The sequence below is a fragment of the Laetiporus sulphureus genome (genome assembly GCF_001632365.1).
Source record: "Laetiporus sulphureus 93-53 unplaced genomic scaffold LAESUscaffold_8, whole genome shotgun sequence".
Taxonomy (NCBI): domain Eukaryota; kingdom Fungi; phylum Basidiomycota; class Agaricomycetes; order Polyporales; family Laetiporaceae; genus Laetiporus; species Laetiporus sulphureus.
The window spans coordinates 667,530-686,644 of record NW_024468517.1 but is presented as its reverse complement, the minus strand read 5'-3'; the positions used below and the strand labels follow the sequence as shown (position 1 = coordinate 686,644).

General features: G+C 52.5%; 5 protein-coding genes across 5 annotated transcripts in view; 4 read left to right on the top strand and 1 right to left on the bottom strand.

Annotated features, from left to right (window-relative positions):
• The first annotated feature begins 381 nt into the window (after positions 1 to 381).
• Positions 382 to 4,941, top strand: LAESUDRAFT_548010 (uncharacterized protein). Its single transcript, XM_040902888.1, has 10 exons — positions 382 to 519; positions 582 to 715; positions 770 to 1,016; positions 1,080 to 1,279; positions 1,338 to 1,418; positions 1,480 to 1,564; positions 1,635 to 1,782; positions 1,832 to 1,916; positions 1,966 to 2,513; positions 2,570 to 4,941. Exons 1-10 carry the CDS (start codon positions 469 to 471, stop codon positions 4,795 to 4,797), a joined length of 3,807 nt encoding a protein of 1,268 aa, XP_040767057.1. The 5' UTR covers positions 382 to 468; the 3' UTR covers positions 4,798 to 4,941.
• A 359-nt stretch (positions 4,942 to 5,300) lies between these two features.
• On the top strand, positions 5,301 to 9,629 carry LAESUDRAFT_647138 (RNA-binding protein Prp24; the record flags this gene model as incomplete). Its single annotated transcript, XM_040904037.1, has 23 exons — positions 5,301 to 5,586; positions 5,636 to 5,799; positions 5,853 to 5,923; positions 5,979 to 6,040; positions 6,094 to 6,242; positions 6,299 to 6,493; positions 6,543 to 6,647; positions 6,705 to 6,753; positions 6,804 to 6,920; positions 6,978 to 7,037; positions 7,089 to 7,141; positions 7,194 to 7,303; positions 7,366 to 7,555; positions 7,609 to 7,822; positions 7,896 to 8,029; positions 8,080 to 8,154; positions 8,207 to 8,353; positions 8,409 to 8,492; positions 8,541 to 8,729; positions 8,785 to 8,868; positions 8,920 to 9,017; positions 9,069 to 9,240; positions 9,306 to 9,629. 23 exons carry the CDS (start codon positions 5,301 to 5,303, stop codon positions 9,627 to 9,629), a joined length of 3,132 nt encoding a protein of 1,043 aa, XP_040767056.1.
• Positions 9,630 to 9,873: 244 nt separating this feature from the next.
• Positions 9,874 to 12,622, top strand: LAESUDRAFT_723049 (uncharacterized protein). Its single transcript, XM_040908338.1, has 13 exons — positions 9,874 to 10,109; positions 10,190 to 10,250; positions 10,300 to 10,374; positions 10,432 to 10,469; positions 10,517 to 10,561; positions 10,612 to 10,672; positions 10,724 to 10,917; positions 10,966 to 11,081; positions 11,136 to 11,632; positions 11,691 to 11,967; positions 12,049 to 12,170; positions 12,234 to 12,342; positions 12,419 to 12,622. Exons 1-13 carry the CDS (start codon positions 10,015 to 10,017, stop codon positions 12,520 to 12,522), a joined length of 1,794 nt encoding a protein of 597 aa, XP_040767055.1. The 5' UTR covers positions 9,874 to 10,014; the 3' UTR covers positions 12,523 to 12,622.
• A 219-nt stretch (positions 12,623 to 12,841) lies between these two features.
• On the bottom strand, positions 12,842 to 14,646 carry LAESUDRAFT_723048 (uncharacterized protein). The gene is made up of 6 exons (XM_040908337.1): positions 14,271 to 14,646; positions 13,936 to 14,210; positions 13,830 to 13,876; positions 13,699 to 13,770; positions 13,330 to 13,645; positions 12,842 to 13,273 (listed from the first exon to the last, which is right to left on the bottom strand). Exons 1-6 carry the CDS (start codon positions 14,521 to 14,523, stop codon positions 13,124 to 13,126), a joined length of 1,113 nt encoding a protein of 370 aa, XP_040767054.1. The 5' UTR covers positions 14,524 to 14,646; the 3' UTR covers positions 12,842 to 13,123.
• Positions 14,647 to 17,564: 2,918 nt separating this feature from the next.
• Positions 17,565 to 19,115, top strand: part of LAESUDRAFT_810921 (uncharacterized protein) — a 2,418-nt gene continuing 867 nt past the window's right edge. The window contains exon 1 of the mRNA XM_040914269.1: positions 17,565 to 19,115. Within this exon, the coding sequence (XP_040767053.1) occupies positions 17,652 to 19,115 (1,464 nt within the window). The 5' untranslated portion in view covers positions 17,565 to 17,651.

Here is a 19,115-nt window from a genome sequence, read left to right as displayed (position 1 = left end):
CCGAGCGTGCGAGTGCAGAGGCAGTATGTTTGAACGGTGAGTCTCCTCCGACATCCTCATGCGCATATGGAGTAAAGGCTCATGAAATCAATAGCATCAGAAGACCGGCGGAACACAATCTTGGCTTCTTTTTACTGGTCTTTAGAACCATAGCGGACTATCAGAGATTCGTGGGCGGGAAGGGTCGATCTGATCAATGTCACAACGTCCGCCGGATATGGCCCCCCTGGATCTATGGACGACGTCGCGCGGAACAGACGAGACCTCCATACTCACGCTGTTCGCTGCTGTGACGGTATTGGTTTGATGCTATGAGCACTTCCTTAGCCGATATCGCATCTACTCGGGCCGCTCTCAAGATTGCCGTCAACAGCCAAACTAGATCTTTTCTGCGCTTCACACTGGATATAAAGGCTCCTACATTACCCGAATTACCAGCCTCTCTTTCTCCAATTTCATCCACTCGACATGTCCCCGAATTTCTATACTTCTCTCAGCGAGAAGCGACCGGTGGCGATCGTGAGTCAACCTCTCTTCATTCTTGCACTGAATGGGTGAGCTTACGTTGCCCGACATTTCAGGTTGGCATCGCTGCCCAGCTTCCCAGTGGAACACATGCACAACATGATCTTGACTACAAGCAGTTCGTCGAATTTCTCCTCAACAAGGGGGAGGCATACGAAGAACTCCCTCGCGAACGATCAAACTCAACGTGGTAGGTTTGATTCCTATGCATCCCTTTGTGGAAATCTCATTGATCTTCTTGAAGTTGGTCGGAGGATGCCTCGAGCCGCAATACTTCCCCGCATGGCTCATTCTTGAAGGATACTGGATCCTTCGATCATGTTGAATTCGGAATCTCTAATGAAGAAGCACGGAATATGGCACTCAGCACGAAGAAGCTTCTTGAATTGTCGTTCTTGTCCCTGATTGATGCTGGGATCAATTACCGGGGCCAGAACGTGGGCTGGTACGCTTCAGGCACAGCACATGACGTATTAAGCGTCGCGGAGCTGGTACGTTACTATCTCTACCTCCGTGAAAGTCGAGACTCGTAGTAAGAATGCGACAACTTATAGGACGATCAAGAAGGAAAGAGTGCCTTTGCGAGCATCCCATGCCTCGCAGACGAGATTTCCCGGCATCTCGATCTTCGTGGGCCATGTGTGCCGATTGACGCGACATGCAATTCAAGCTTGACGGCCTTGCACTTGGCCGTTCAGGCGATCCGTGCTGGGGAATGCGACGCCGCCGTGGTTGCCGGATGTCATCTCGTTCGGTGCGCACTCTTGATCACTTGCGCTGTTGACGTCATCTCACAATTTCTTGCGCATCAGGTTTAGCAATTTCGCTCAGCAGCTTTCTGACTCGGCATCAGCTCGGGAGTGTGCATCCAGGCTGTTCGATGCCGCGGACGGGTGAGTTCCCAAGAAGTGATGCGATGCGCTCCGTCTCTGAACGAGCTTTGACTGTTTTCAGGCTCGCCATTGGCGAAGGCGCCATCGCTGTCGTCCTGAAACCATATGACGCAGCAATTCGTGATGGTGACCACATCTATGGCAATGTGAGTTCGCAGGTCTAGAATATTTCAGATTGCGAAACTCATGCAATTCGGAATACCTATTCGTTTTCAGATTCTTGGGACAGGTATCAATGCGTCTGGTGCGGTAACACCCGTTAGCCACCCGGGCTCTGACATGCGTGTGGATGCGATGCATCGGGCATACCTTGGCATTGATTCCGAACCGAATGATGTCGACTATATTGAGATTCACGGAGTTGGTAGGTGCATTTCCTCCCGATTACATGCGCGTCTGTTCATCCTCCACAGGCGCTTTTGCAGACGACAGCTGGATTTCCCAGAATTTTGGGCGCGACAGAGAAGTGCTGATTGGCAGCGTGGCAGGCAACATGGGGTACGTTTGACGGCTTACCCTATAGGAACGTTTGTTGATCCACGCGCAGGCATCTTGGCAACGTCTCTTTCCTTGTATCCTTATGCAAAGCCTGTTCGATGTTCGAGACCGGAGTCATCCCACCCAGTGTCAACTTCCCGAATGGTGCCTGGGACAAGTGCAACTTGCGCGTCCCGCTAGAGCCAACACATATTAAGGCACGTTCTCCTTCAGGGAAGGTTACCATCTCGATATCGAGTTCCGGCGTGGGCGGAACAAACGGTCATGTCGTCATGCAGGGCATCTTGCCTCAGGGTGTTGATCAAATGGACGTCCAAGAGGCTGTTCACTCTACTCTGCTCGTTGCAGGAGGCCTCACACCGCGCTCTGCAAGCGCCGTCGCTGCTAATCTGGATTGTCTCTCCGATGCGTTCGCGGATCAGCTAGCAGCACTCTCGACGATCTGCGGTCGTCGTGTAAGGCAGATGACTTGGCGGTCGTATGCTGTCACTCATCCAGGGCAGAAGATTCCCCGTTTCTCCTCGCCCGTGTTTGTGCCGCATGTAAGGCAACCCATGGTCTTCGTCTTCCCTGGGCAAGGGCCTCAGCACATAAACAGTAAGTATGTCTCACGGTGCTGACGTACACTGAAGGCTGAGCTTATTCCATTATAGTGGGCCGGCAATTATTCCACAGGTACACGGTCTTCCGCGACACGATCCTTGAATTGGACGCATGTTACCGAGATGCGACTGGAATGTCTCTTATCCAGCAGGTTGGTCTGTTCGATGATGTCCACCCCCTGCAGGTGCTTCCTGCGATCTGGCCTTCGTCGATCATCTTCCCCGCTATGGCGATGATCCAGATCGCGCTGTACGATCTTCTTCGCAGTCTTGGTCTGCGCGCAGATGTATTTGTCGGGCATTCCGCGGGAGAGACTCCGATGCTCTATGCGTCGGGTGCTGGCCCCAAGCGCATGGCTATGGAGATCGCGATTGCACAAGGTCAGGCTTTGTCTGCGGTTGAGAAGGCCGGCGGGGCGATGGCGGCACTGAGTTGTGATGCTGCACAAGCTCGCTCCATCATCCACCTTGTGCGCCCGACAGGAGAGCGGGGCATCCTGGATATCGCGAGCTACAACGCTTCGGGTGCAGTTGCGATCTCTGGGCATGAGTACCTTGTCGACAGAGCCGTCGAGATTGCTGCGTCTCGTGGGATCTCCGCCCGGAAGCTGGCCACTCGCGTCGCTGTGCACTCGGGTCTCATGGATCTGTGCCAAGCAGAGTACTTCTCTCGCATTAAGGAGATCTTCGCCCGGTACCCTGGAGAACACAAGCCGCAGGTTACAACCTACTCCACTGCCACTGGTGCGCTTCTCGAAGGGTTTACTGCCAACTACTTCTGGCACAATTTCCGGGACCCCGTCCACTTCGCCCAGGCGTTCGAAGCCATTTGCCAAACATGTCCTCATGCATCCTTTGTCGAAGTCAGCCCTCATCCCGTCCTATCGACGTACATGCAGGAGATGGGCGCGCAGCCGTCCTCCGTGGTGTGTCCCATGTCTCGCTCAAAGAAGTACGAAGACTTCCAGGAGGAAAGACAGTTTTTGAGCTGCCTCGGGAAGATCGTTGCGATGGGCTATAACTCTGTCGACTTCCATATCCTGAACGGCCAAGACACCATCTCTCACTCTATCGAATTGCCACCTTATCCATTTGGTAAACGCCAGCTCGGATCCCCACCTCCTTCGCCACCTCCAGACAGTCCACGCGATGCCCTTCGCGCCACCGTACTGCACAGTTTGGATATCGATCCCTCTAGTTTCTCTGACGACGCACCCCTCTCTTCATACGGACTTGACTCTCTAGCAGCGGGACGGCTTGCATTCGCTCTTCGGCCATTCGTGACGCTCGCATCGGCTGACTTGCTCGAAAAGGTCAGCTTGTTGGACCTCGAACGTCGCCTCGAAGAAAAGCAGACCGGCAGCGAAGCTACGGAGAAGGTCGCACCGTCAATCACATACTTCCAGTGGGATGAGGTGCACAAGTCGGGACAAACAGTTTTGAAGCTCGTGGACAATGGCGAAACGCCCTTGATCGTGCTTCATGGCGCCAGTGGAAGCGCTCTGCCGTTCATATCGATTCAAGAAAAGTTCACGACATCCCTCTGGGCACTGCAGACCACGCCAGAGACACCGAAATATCCATTCACCGCATTCTGTCGCTTCTACTATGAACAGATCAAGGCCGCACAACCTCAAGGGCCGTACCGTCTCGGCGCATTCTGCGCGAGCACGCTCATGACGAGTGTAATCGCAAAGATGTTGGAGGATAACGGAGACGAGGTCGTACAGCTGTGCTATATCGATCATTTCCCTTTGCTCTGGCTTTCACCTCTGATTCAGCCCGACGATGAGGCGATGCAGCTGCGGAAAGCTGGGCCGTCTCTCATACAACGCCTCCTCGACTCGATGCTTGCATTGTACCGAGCTGATCCGTCGCCAGCGCGGCACCGCGCTGCGCAGGACTGGGAGAACGCGGCGAACGGTTTGGAGGCACCTGCGCACGTACTCGACTGGTGGGAGACGTTCAACAACTTGCACGTCGGCATTTATGAGTTCTTCTTCGAGCTCCTTCCTCCTGAACAAGCTCCGACGCTTTCTGCATTGCAGGAGGCTCTGTGCCAGTGGATGGCATCGATCAAGGCGCCGAAGACGATCTACGTTGCACAAAAGGGTTACCTCGCATTCATTCCTGAGACTGGGAAGGCTGGCTGGGAGCAGTACGGGATCGAACGCGTCGCTCCTGACGCCAAAATCATCACGGTGACCGGCGGACACTTCAATGTCTTAGACGATGCTGCGTTCATCCAGACCGTGCAGACAGAATGGTCTCGGCGATAGATAGATGCCTGTGTGTCGGACTCCGTAAGTAACGAAATTGTAGATTTCCCTTCATAGCGTGTGTAATTCAAATGTACCTGTATCACATCTGCTTAGCTGGAATCATGTAAGATTCTCGATACCAATTTAGACTTCGGAACGCAATACTGTCTTTTCACGGTGTTAGATGGTCTTCACTGTCATTTGCTGAACGGTTCCGCAAGTGATGCTGAGAAATCGACGGTGAACCTCAGGATCAAGATTGTGCCTGAGAGAGGACTGCAAGCTTCCAGCTGAACTTCAACGAAACAACTTCAAGGAGCAACTTATCAGTATGCATGGGCGCTTAGATGCCTAGCGTTAACGCTCGAGACTGCTTCACGCATCGCGTCGCAGCCAAGGTCGCTTTGCAGCCTTCATTTCTCGCGAACACGTTCCAATTTCTCATCTCGCTCGTTCGGCTGGAAGACCTTGGACAGCCCATACCAACTTGCTGTGTACTTGCTTAACAACTGAACCACAATATGGACGATGCTGATGCTCTTGAGGCTCTTTCCAACATTCTCACTCGCTTGACCGATAATCCCTATGACATTACATTGCACGCCGAGAACGTCCGTTTTTCTCGTGAGACAGGCATGGAGGACCAAATAGAGTCTGCTCTGGAAATGGTCACTGCTTTTTGGGCTGCAGGAGACTATGTTTGGATCCCTTTGATCGAACACAAATTGCAATCAAGCAATCTGGAGTCTGCTGACGATCTCCGTGCTGTGCTTGACTTGTGCGAACGTGCCGAACAAGACTATCTCTGTGAGTAATCTTACATATGGTTTGGACTGTCGTTTGACTCCATTAAAAGCCATCCCGCTCCTGGAGAAGCACCTGGATCTTCTCATAGAGCGATATGAGCATTTCGGCACGCTCGATACCAAGCCGAACGACCTCGAAGAGTTGTTCTCAACGGAGTGGACACAATCTAAAATGAATGAGGTGGTAGCCAAAGGCATCGGACATCTCACGAAGGTAAGCCTGGCCACCGACCGACAGCATCACCACGTTGTGATGCCGTTTGCCAGGGTCATTTGCTTTGGGAAAAACAGAAGGAATGGGAGCTCGAGGTTCTTCAGACTGCGCCTCCGGAGGAAAAGTTAGTTACAGCTTCACCTTGAGCGAAGGGAAACTCACAGCTTCTACCCGAATAGGGTGCAGCTCGTCAATCGGATCGAGTCTATGCTACTAGAACGCTTGCAGCAGCCTCATGCCGGTAAGTCTGACTCTGGTTGAAGTGCTTCATGGTACCCATGATGTATCTTTCAGCCCAGGATTCAACGTTTCAAGCATACTCTTCATTCACAACCAGCTACAAGCCCCCTGACCAGTATGAGGCACTGCTTGTCAGCGCCTCGAAGCTCCGCTCACAAGCGAGGAAAGCATTCGAAAGACGCGAGCAGTATGAGACGTCTCTTGTAAGTCTACTGCTCTTATAGCATGAAACATATTGGATGAACGGTCGATATAATAGGAACAATCCGGCTTCTCATTGGAAGCATATGCGTATTACACCACCGTTGAGCGTCGCAAACAGAAGCCTGATCTGTTCGTGTTGAAAACCTTGTACGAACGAGCTATCGCGGAGGCAGACAAGCGTCGCTGGGAGGGTGATTCAACCGCGGAGGACGCTCTTAGATCATTCTGGATCAGTCTCGTTGACTTTCTGGTCAGTAGGCTCCTTTGCTCGAACGTCCACATGTTTACCCATCTATCAGAGACAACAAGGTGTCGATGATGATCTGCAACTGGCAACGTTTAAACGAGCCGTGCGCAGCGTACCAGCGGCCGGAGAAATATGGGCTCGCTATATGCGCTTCTTAGTCAGTATCCGTTGGCATGCCACGTGGAATCGCTCTTATGAGATTCCCATTTTGCAGGAGCGCATTGCAGACTCGTCAGAAGATGATGTACGGGCCGAAATCCGAGGTAAGTATCTGATGATTGTGCCATTCTGATGCTCATTGCATGAATGGCAGCTGTATATGAGAAGACGAAGACCATTACACCACTCCAATCAGACGTGGAGCAGCTGGTCCCCGTCGTCCTTGCTCGTGCAGGTTACGAGAAGCGGCAATTCGAAGCAGGGGAAACAGGTAAGTTGTGCATATGCCATAGCGAGCTGACTCTTACTCTTACCACTGATCAAGGAGAGCAAGGTTTTGATACCTTAATTGAAGTCGTCATGGACGGTGTCACGCGAGTGCGGAAAGGTATGCTTACGTTCACGTTACGCACATAAGAGCCATAGTTGACTTTGGCAGTGTCACCGTCTGGGGACCTAAGACTTCGGATAGAGAAGTTCTTCTCGTCGGTCGTATGCATTCCAACATGTCCAACTGTACATATTCTGAAATGTCTCTTACCAGTGTCTCAAGTTGCCCGACCTCGCTGAGCACGCTCTGATATTATGGGAAGATACTACAAAGCACTACAAGACAAGCTATCTTGCCTGGACATCCTACACGGAGGTGCTCATGTACGTTTTCAACAATCTGTTTTTGTGAGAATGCTGCGCTCATCGACACGTGATGTCCGCAGCAAACAAAACCTCTATGAGGATGCAAGGAGGGTGTTCCAAGATATTTGCATGAAAAGCCTTGACTGGCCTGAGGCGATGTGGGATGCGTGGATCAATTTTGAGCAATTGTACGGCACAGTCGATGAGATTGATCTTTGTCTTGACAAAATCCAGTATGCGCAAGCCCAGACCAACGCTCGGCGTGCGAAGGTGTGTTTACTTCTACGTGAAAATGTAAGCGTGGGCTGATTGATTCGCAATAGGAGGCAGAGAAAGCGCAACATGCAGCTATGCAGCTTATCGCTGAGCAGCAAGCGAATGCGACATCGGTCTCCGAGATACCACCACCTGCATCAACTCAGGAAGAAGGCGAAGTGGTCCCAATGGCTGTCGATTCCACTAAACCATCTGGCACAGGCGCAAAGCGGAAGGCGGAAGATGAAGTTGCATCTGAGGAGCACAAAAAGCAAAAGATCGGTGAGTTAACCTCAGCCAGTACATGTTAGGTTGTGTCTGACGAGTGCTACAGAGGCCACGTTGAAGCGGTGAGCATATTTGCTGTCAATTAATATTGATCGACTCATGGAGACCATCATTTGTAGAGATCGCGAGAACTGCACAGTGTTCGTGGCCGATCTGCCGTCAGACGCACGGGAAGACGACCTAGCGTCGTTGTTCAAAGATGTGCGTAGCTCTAACTGGCACTGAGGCTAATGGCTGACCATCTGCTCAAGTGCGGCCCTATCCGAGAAATTAAAGTAACACACTTGCCGAATGCTCCCGTAGCGACTGTCGAGTTTATGGAGCGGGTACGTTTACCAATTTGTATGGCGGGGAGTTATGAACGGGACGCTTCAACAGGAAAGTGTGCCGGCGGCATTGACTAAGGACAAGAAGCGCATACACGGAGAAGAGATCGCAGTTCATCTCGCGTGGAAATCGACATTGTATGTCACAAACTTCCCGGAGAAGGCCGATGATGCATATATTCGCAGTCTCTTTTCTAAGGTAGCGGCCTGTCGCGTATGCATGAAGTGAAGATAGCGCTGACATAGTCTTGCAGTATGGCACGATCTTTGATGTGCGATGGCCGAGCAAGAAGTTCAAGAGCACGCGGAGGTTTTGCTATGTGCAGTACACATCACCAGTATGTTTTATAAACTGTAGTGAGGTCACTGGATATTGACCATCCTAGCTTGCCGCACAAGCTGCCTTGGAACTTCACGGCCAGGAGCTGGAGCCAAGCCTGCCCCTCAGCGTATATATCTCGAATCCTGAACGCAAGAAGGAGCGGACAGACGTCGATGCGAATGATAGAGAAGTATACGTTGCCGGGTTGAGTAGATTCGTTACCAAGGAGGACCTGGAGAACCTCTTCAAGACAGTATGTAGCTCCGTGACATGCTTTGCACTCATGCTCACTCTGCCTTATCACTTAGTATGGGCCGATCAAGGAGGTACGGATGGCCTTGGACAAGGATGAGCGTCCAAGAGGCTTCGCGTTCGTTGAATTTGAGCAGGAGGTGAGTGCATCGTCCATTAGACCATATACACAAGCTGTATCTTCCCTTTAGCAAGACGCAGCGAAAGCTCTGCATGCTAACAATGTCGAGCTGAAGAGACGCCGCATAGCCGTTACGCTTGCTGATACGCGTGTTCGTGCTAGAAATCGGTTTGTGTATAATAGCTTGAGATTGGTCGCAGAGAACTTACGTATCGACAGTGACCCAAACAAGCGAGCAGACATACGTAGTCGATCCGTGCGCGTGCGCAACCTTCCTCCCAACACACAGGAAGGCTTGCTGCAGCAGGCACTAGAAAAGTTGGCTCCGTTGGAGCGCATAGAAGTGTTCGCGGATAAAGCTGAGGCTGAGGTGCTCTTCGAGAATGCTGCAGTAAGTGGACATTGATGATCAACATGTCTGCATCCCTTCTGACGTGAAAATGGCCTTGCATCCAGGATGTGGGCAAGTTGCTCCTGCGCTCCGAGCCTATCGTGTACAATGGCAATACACTGGAGCTTGTGGCAGATACTCCTGGAGCTACATCTTCATCGCGCTCTGCAGCGCTGCCACCGACTGCAGGTGGCATGTTCATTCCGCGCACAGCTGTGTCGAGACCGAGGGCAGGTCTTGGGAGCAAGAAGCGTGTGACAACGGTTGGGGCAACGAGCTCAGCGCAGAACGGCTCGCAATCATCGCAGCATGCGCAAAGCGTCTCAGCAGGAGTGCAATCGAGCAAGGGACAAGACGATTTCAGGAAGATGCTGAGTGGTGGGAAGTGACGTCAGGTCGTCGAATATGTAACATGATACCCCGTGGTAAGGATATGTACAAGTACAAGCTGCTGCATAGTTGCTTGCTTGCCATATCGTATTAAGTCTCCATGTAAATCGGATTTGCGAAGAAGCTATATAAATGCTCTGCAGCTGCACGTGTTCGCTGGACGGCGTCTCAGTCAGCCTCAGACTTTGGGGCCACACCTTGCTCTCTTTCCGTCTTGCGCTTGAGGCCACAGCCGCAGGGGTTGCCACTCCCAGCTTACGGAGAGAAACCTTTAAGGAGTTAGCATTCAATTATCCTCAGGCTGTCTTGAAGTGCCTTGAGCCTGTGTCCTGAGTTATCTGAAACCTTGCAGATCTATTGGCACCAAGTTCCATCGTGACTGCCATGGATAATTCTAGTGCCACTTCCGATTATCAGGAAAGTGTAACGCTCCGTTTTGAGTGGGTAATTCGCAACGTCAAAGCGATTTACGAATCAAGGTGGGAGATTTGCCATCTCTTTTCACATATTAGAATGCATTTGATGGCGAAGCTATACTTTGACTTTTCACGGTCATCAGTAAAGGGGAATCGAAGTCCAATGTTATGAAGTCCGCCAAGTTCGGAAGAAGACGTTGGCAGGTCAGTGGTAAATAGGTATCCTTCTGTGCAAGCGCTACACTGCCTTCAGGTGTTGTTCTACGCCAATTCTGGCTCGGTCAGTGCCGAAGGGCATACGTACATAAGTTTATACCTGTCTTGTGAGGTACGTAAAATGATCGACTCAAGGTCATGCTGGTACACATGAATGGCTTTCTTCAAGCCTACAGCCGAAGAACTTGAAGATGCGGTTGACAGCAAGTGAGTCGCACGCTATAGTGGTTTGCAAGCATGTTCAACAGGGGTAGATGGGTTCGTGATGGCGCCTACAACTTCGGATTCGAGCTGCGAAAGTCAGTGCTTCTGCAAGCGTGTGACTTCGCATTGACGGCTAGTCCAACAGCTTGCGAAAGACTGTCCTGATCAGTGATAAAGAGGCCCATGACCACTCGTTCACTCATCAGGTATGTACGGTAACGACTTCGTATAATGACATATACTGATGTTACGAGCAGACCCAGAACTGGGGATGGGCCCAATTTGCTCGCAGGAACGATGTCTTCAATCAACCATCAGTAAAGCAGCACGATACTGTTCTTGTGATATGCTCTATCACTACTACTCCAACGTCTCCAACGCCTCCTCCAGCTATACCCCGTCGTCTCGTGCCACGGGACCTGATCGATGTGATGGGTGGTCTGCTCGATGAGTACGCGTTTGTAAGCTGGTGTCATACACAATAACTGATTTATTTCAGCCCTATCTACTCTGACGTTGAGTTCATCCTACCAAGGAGAGGTAGGAGCAGAATAGATGCGAAGAAGATATATGCTTCCCGGAAACTGCTCACGAGGGTAGAATATTTCGCCACAAGTAGGTGCCTAACGTTGAAGCAATCCATGTAATTCTGATATACAACATCTCTAGTGTTCCAGTCCGGCTTCTCAGAGGGCTTATTAACCAATGCCTCCAGTCAGCTCTTCGACGTGGATTCTTCAGGAGACACCACCTCTCTTATTCGGCGATTTGACGACTCGGATGAGGAGGAAGACGAAGATGATTTACCAACGAAAACTCCAACCGAAGCATCATCCGAGACCATCGGAATTACCCCTTCTACGGAGAGGCGACAAATTTCTGTGGACAGTACAAGTACAAGAACGGATGCATCCCGGACATCGGTAAGAGATGCTGCGGGGCAGCTTCACAGCGTAGACAGTGACGCAATCCATGCGCGTAACGTGCGAGCCAAGCTGTCTCATCCATCGTCTCCTAGGAGCGAGGCCCATCCGCTCGAGCAGCAGGATCCCGATAGCAACACGATCGAGACCTCCCGCGAGGACCCTTTCGTATTCGGACCGAACAGAATCCGTATCGTAGTTGAAGATGTCGCTTATACTACCTACCGTGCGGTGCTCTACTACGTGAGCTCTCTGCCGGCCCTTGCGTTTATCATTTGTACGGGCTGAACCTCTCGCGCAGATCTACACTGACAAAATCGTTTTCGCACCCCTCTCCTCCTCATTCATTCTTTCTGCTGCTACCAGTGCGAACAATTCACCGGTGGCATCTAGCTCGTCCAGCCAAGCGAACGTTATATTTAGCCAGCCTCCAAGCAACCAGCAGTCGGAAAGTTCCGCAGCAGGGTTGACGAGCGTCTCAAAGTCGCGCAGGGAGTGGATCACACAATGGGAGAGGAAAAACGGTTCAGGACGTCCGTGTCCTTGTTCTGCGAAGTCTGTGTACAGGCTGGCAGACAGTACGTACCACCGGAGACTGCCGATGCTTTCTAAGTCCACTACGTCTATATCTGTGCTGAACGTCCTCCTTCCCTTCACAGGGCTTGACTTGCAGGAGCTCAAGCAGCGAGCTCGCGATTACATCGTCAAGTCGCTGACTGTAGACAATGTCGCGTATGAGGTCTTCTCGACGTTCTCCGCGGCGTTCGAAGAAATTCGCAAGGCACGTCCTCTGCATATCGGGCACAGGAGGTTTCTTATATTAATGTCCGCCGGTCATGTGCAGGTCGAAGTTCGTTTCTTCCTAGATCACTGGAAAGAGATCCGTGAGTCGGATTCGATGCGCAACGTGTGGCAGCAGATCAGGCTCGGAAGGCATCCCGGCTTCGAAGAAGGTGCGGTTCTCCGTCCAAGCTCGTTCATGTGCACAATTCAGTAGACCGCGTCAACTAATAATCGACGTTCTGGCAGTCTGGCCCGTCATCGCAGTGAACCTTGAGTACAAAGCCCGACCGGGAGAGACAGCCAGCGGAAGTGGGAAGGGTGGTGCTTCGGGCGGAAACATTGGGTGTTAATCATCTTGCCCTCTCGTACCACGGTTGTTGATGAGACGAATGATACGTACGTACGCGGCGTGGCATGCAAGTTAATGAATAAACTTGAATCAGCATTTCACCGTCTGCATTCAGTTAAACCGTCGGCAAGGAACGTGATAGAAGAGATTCATTCATAGATAAAGTGGAAGCGCAATGGCTAGATCCTAGACCTATCACGAGCATGCCGGAATATTGAACCGCTGAGCCTTCACATTGCTCGGTGAGACAGGGTGATAATGAGGACACTGACAAAGCAAACGGAGTCGGTCGCCCGCACTTTCTTCGTCATCAGTCTCTAGTCAACACTCGTGAAAACTGCCAGCCAGTGATGTGCCATCATTGTCAACTCCCATTGTCCCGAAACTTCCGTGTCTGCCACGCTCATGGCCATCCTCCCGTTATCCTCCTCTTCATGCCCCCTTTGCGGTAGCCGCAGCAGCCGTGACTCTAACGCCGCAACCGCGTTCTTGCATGTGGCGTGAAACGCGCTCCCTCTGCCGTCTTACGAGAGCATACGCGGGGCGATGCCGAGACATTGGCAATGACTTTGTTGAGCGTTCGCAGAGAGCGATGAGGACAGTCACGACGAGTCACTATTCATGTGAGAGTCCGGTGGGTGAGCTGCGGTTGGTGTCGATATGCGGGCGGTAGGAGGTTGGAAAGGAACCGAGCTTGCAACCGGATCATCGTGAGGTGGAGATGAACGGCCTTCGTGGTGGTCAAAGGACGACTGTAACGAGACAATTGAGATATTAAGCAACACGTTGTACATGACGTATCTCGCACATTTTGGTGGCTTGCGAGCGTTCCAATGGTTGGCTGGTCGTCAAGATAGCGTTCGGAACCCACCAACGACGCGTTGTAGTGAGGAGCGTCTGAAATGGCATCATCATGTGGTTGGTGTACTTGCGGCCGATGCTCCCATTCGTCATCTTGTGTGTGCATATTGTCTTCGTAGTACTTTGGGTCCTCTTCACCATGCAGGTCAGCTGGCACGAACAGTTCGTGTTCTTCGTACTCTGAACTCTCAGCAAGCTCCGGAGGCAGCGAGCCCGGCTCTTTGTCTGGTGGTAAGGGGGGAATGCGGTGTAACAAGCCAAAACTGCTCAGTCTGTCAGATACAAGGCGCATATATCTACTAAAACCTGATCTCACCCGAATACGCAACCCAGCAGGCCCTCACCTCCCCAATGTCGATTTGGTACCAGGACCACCTCTCTTATAGTGCTGACAGAAAGATCGATCGTTATTGTTATGTAGACATTTCAAATATGTGCGAGACGTACTCGAAGTCATATGAGTATACAAATACCCGTAATGGCTTCTCAATATGCTAGTTTCGGTGGTCAGCGTCACATTTCGGCGGTCACGCGATCGAGTGGAGACACTTACCGCTTCTACAATGTCATAGAAGTCTCCTTCAGCGCTCAGAGCGCCTCCTGACCAGCCGATAATCCAGTCACCATATGGCACCAACCCCGCGCTTTCGGCGGGACTACCCTCCAGAACGTCCAATACGTGCCATACGTTGTCCAGTGCAAATTCCGGCTCGCACATCCGCATGCTCAGGCCCAGCAAAGATGGCTTCCGTTCCGCCTCTGGCTCCTGCGGGTCTGGAGTTGCCGAGTACGGGAGCGCCCAGTCCCTAGAGGGTACAATGGGTACCACTGCCCGGTCGGGCTTTTCCTAAATGCTGTGTAGGGATGGAAGCAGAGACTAAGACGTACCTCGTGTCTGCTGGCTCTTGCTGTTCCAGACCAAGAGGTTCAGCGTTCTGCCTTCATGGCTCTCGACGATCTTCTCCAACTCAGTAGCGTCCACCGTGTTGTGAGGCGAGAAGTTGTCGCCCTGAAAGCCAACTACAAAGTCAAAGAAGGGCTCGATCGTCGTCTGCGATGCCGGGGAAGACGGTGTAACGCGCAGAACATGCAGCGCGCGGGGAGGTGCTTGCGACGCGGCAGTGGACTGTCCTGCGCCCATGTCGGCAACTCAGTGGTCGATAGCAGATGTGTTCCACGAGTAGCTAGATAGTGCAGCGTGTGCGAGGCGTGCACTGCGGGGATAGAGCGAGTTCTAGCGTCAGGATCGTCGAGCAGCCGTTTAGCAACATGCTCGCTGACCGGAAGGGCGTTTCTTACACACCTACTCAATCCGGACAGGCACGTGTTCAGCGCTCCGAATCGTTGTGGCCCCAATATTCAGCGCTTCATCTTTCCTTCGTCTGTTCCTTATTTATTGTCATCAAATAATGTTATGGGTTCTTCGGAGGGTAACGAAATATACCATGTCATTATGACTCAAAACAAACCGCTAATATCCTCTCTACTGAACATTGCGAACCCGGCATGACCTAGACAAGGCGTAGTATATGACTATTAGAGCGAAACCCCTTCGGCATCTTTGTTCGGAGGTGTTTCTTGTCAGGTGTGGGCAGCTATGGCACCGATACAGTTCAAATGGGACAGTGAAATCTCTCAACATACGCCGTAAGTCGTTATTGTCCAAGGCTATATCGTTGGTAAGGTGCATATGGTGGCTGGATAGGTGACGAAGTGCAGCATTTTATCTCAGACATTTGTGTGAGTTACGGATCCTAGCAAAATGTGCAGGCTCTCGAACCACAATGATGCCGAAGGCGTTGCTAGGAGACTCCCTTCTGCAACTCAAGTCGTCAGGCTCTTGACACAGGAGAAAACGATCCATAGCAGCCGCAATCATGTCGGAAAAGGATGAATGTGCATTTGTTCGCACATGAGCCGCACTCGGAAAGAATGACGACGGATGCTGCACAAAGACGTGCAATTCACCTGAAGGTAGGAGCAACGCGGAAAGAATTCTTCTGGAGCTCCATGCCGCACTCCTGTGCCCAGCACTTCTCCAAGTTCTTGACAAGACATTTACTTATCTTGAGTCGGCACATTTGTTCTGAGAAGTCGGAACGATACACACATGGGCCGCCGACTCCGCCACGGATAATGCCTCACTGCAGCGATGATCGGATGCGCCTGCCACGCTGCATGCATCAAGAAGTCTGCTTACCACTCCGGGGTCAGTAGTATGTTCTTTAGGGAGTTCGACTCACATAATTCTCGGAGAAATCGTCTCGAAGCGACGACGAACGTAGCGAGTGCATAATTAGCCGGACAACAGTATCTTCCGGGACCGTATTACTTGCGCAAATGGGGATACCAGATGCGCGAGAACGTCAGTGGACCGGCGAAACCTCGAACGTCGGGTCGTTCTGGGGATTGCATTTACCTGCCCAATCAAACAGCCCGTGCTAAGTAATCTGGTATATCGGACATGAGAGATCGAGATGTTGGATCCGTCCAAAGAACGGCTGTAAGCGTGAAGAATCTGCGAGACGGCTATCGCCGGTATTGCTCTCACCCTCATGTAAATAAACTTCCTTTTCGGACGGTGAGCTGTATTCCGCCGATTATGAACAGCGGGATGAGGCTCAGGTGTATGCTGGAAGACGAAGGCAGGCAACCAAAGGCGGCATCGCAGGCTATGTTCACAGCAATGCGGGCCCGGATATAGCTGCTGTGTTTGACAGGATCGGCTCTGCATCCGGCAATCCAAATGGGCAGGGAGCGGGTTATCGATAAGTACTACAAGCGACCCATGCAGTATCTCCTCATTCTACAAAACATAACCACTCCGGCATGCCATGAGATAGCGAACAGCTGACGTGACAGGTGTTACGGTCATTGCTACGCACCACGCTCCAGAAAGAAGCAAGAATTCTCCCCGCCGAATGTGAATACGTGGCATTAGAAGTAGGCAAATACCAATAACAACTCAGCGAAAAACTCCTGGCAGATCATTGCCACCGGCTGCAGAGACATTGATGAACGCCTAATTTTCACGTTTCGAAGCGGCCGGTGCGCGACAGCACAGCAGGCGTATGAGCATCATCTTCTATGGTAAAATCAGAGCGTACTGCAGACCAGCTCGATATTCCAAAGTGTGATGTAGCTAGCGAGTAGCATAACGGGCGTGCATTCATTCGCCGCCACATGCGAGAGGACATCACGTGCCTTGCGTCCCTGACCCTGATTCCCACGACGCTTTGATGCGGGACATTGTGCGCTTTCTCGAAGATTTTGCCAACCGAACCTCCCTCGCAGAGAGTCCATTATAGCCCCAGCGTCGCGTTCAGACTGCTCAGCAACGCACTAGCTCCGCGGCATGCGGTGAGTGTCGCGTTATCTGGCCAACAATCGATCGAAAATGCGCATACTGAGCTGATGCAGCCCGCAGTTGACTTTATGTTCATTTGCCGGCACGCATTGCTCCGAACATACATACCGAGTCGGACCTCAAGAACACACATCCACCGACGTTTGCTTGCGGAGGCCCCAGATGCTTTGCGCCCAAAAACCGATACCGACGGTGCCTGCGAGAAAAAGACGGATTCGAGCACGACCGATGCTCAGAAATCTACCGACGCAAGAAGCGGAGGAGCTCCCGAACCCGTCATTCTTACGAAGCAGCAGAAACTCTTATCAGCTGCCGCTGACGTGGTGGCCTCATCTTCTGCCACTGACGGTCTCCATATCTTGCCATGGTTTCCTAACACGCCCGCGGTGCAGACGAAAATGCGCCGGAAAGCTGAGCCATCGTCTCAAGACGACCCTCTCGCATTCTACGCTACATTGCGTGAGCAGGGCCTTTCCCTATTCAAGGACACTAATCTGGAGTACGCCACGCCCATACTGGTGGCAGTTGCGGAGAAGAAAAAGGCAAGGATCGCCCGTCTGCTGGTCCAGGACATCCTGTCGAACGGGCACCACGTCGGACAAACATATCGCTCCATCATGCTCGAAAACATCCTCCTTCTCGTGCAGCAAAACCTCCTGGACAAGAAACAGGTTGCTGCCTTGCTCGGCGCTCTGCGTTCTTCCGGCCAGCTCATGTCCATTAACGAAAATAACCGGGTACCTATAGCGATAGCGATCTTGAACCTCCCTGCTCATCCTAGGCTTGACCCTCAGATCAATGACAGTCTTGCGACTCTACTCATCGGCGTCTTAGCGGACACAAGAGCGCGGTCGGAATCGGACGAAGTAAGGCAGCGCTCCCGTAAAGCAGCCGAGCTGCTGATGTTTATCGCATGTGACCTCGCAGCGGCGGGGATGCGCGTGCGCTCGATGGAGATCGTGAATGCGCTCGTACAGACTCACAGTGTGCCTCCCAGTGCGGTATACCATGCGAATCTCATGTCGACGGACTTCTCTCTCATTGTGTTGACTATGTCGGTGCATTCTGCTCTTCACTTAGGATGGCGGTCAACAGCTGGTAAACTCATGATCAAGGCTCTCTTGGAGGGTCCAGAAGACAGTCGCGAAATAGCCGCACTCGCCGCGGAGGTTTTGCGGATGCTGGTCGACGTCCCTGATGAGTCGGATTCTGGATTCTCCGCATCCATACTGGTGCAGCTCATGACCCGCTACAGTTCGTATCCCATTCCTCACTACCTGATACAAGCCTTCTATGCTGGTACACAGCTTCTCAACCAACCTCACCTTGCTGAGGTCGTCTATTCTGTCTCGTTTGCGCCACAGATCGCCTACCCGCCTCCTCAAGGGCGTCTACTCGTCTGGTTCATGAAGCACCTTACAAAGAAGAGCAAGAACGCTCATCTAGCGCGGCAGCTCGCGACGCATGTTGTGGAAGCACAGATCCCGCTACCTGTGCTGGACCGCGGGCGCTTCATCGGGCTAATCGCCTCGCAGGGATTCGCAACGCAGGCACGCGCGCTTTGGGAGAGGTACGCTTTGGTGGAAAGCAGCAATGATGGGAACTTCGTCGTGGGCTCCGCGGGTGCGATGCTTCGTGTCGTGAGTCTATTCACGAGCTTGGCGAGACGGGAGCGATCTGCGCGACTGGACAATGCTGAGGAGGAGGAGAAGCTGCCTGATAGTGAGGTGGTGGATATGGCCGCATCGATGCCGCTCGAGGGCGAGGACGAAGCATTCCCGCCACGGGAGTTTTGTTGGCCTGCGCAGGGACCTAGACTTGAACCAGCGAAGTCAGTCTCGACTGGAAACAAGCCTCAATCTGTAGACCCTGCATCCTCAGCGGATGTCACTCGTGCTGGAGCACCGACTGTTGATCCTGCTGCGCTCGGCGAGGTCCATGGTGCCACCCCAAGCGAGCCCATCGGTCATGACACATTAGATACTTGCCCGTCAGGAGCCGCCGACCATCCCCAGGAGCATGTGGGAGCGCCCCCGAGCGAGAAAGTACCCGCGCCGGACGCAGCCTCGACCGCGACAGTCATCGAGGACGGGGAAGCCGATTTCAAAGAGTTCGCAACGCGCGTGTTCAAAACGTATTATGCGAGTCGGCGACCGCTGATACATGCGCACCACTTCGAGCTCAACGCACTCGCGCGTGCGGCGTTCATGTTGGGGCGGCTGGAGGAGGGCCTGCAGATATTCCAGCTGATGCTGAAACGGCGGCAGGTGCCAGACCTGGTGGATGTGAACGTCGTGCTGGAGATGCTGGCGCAGTACAACCCCACGGCGGCTGCACGTGTGCTGGAGCGGATGGTCACGGTGGGG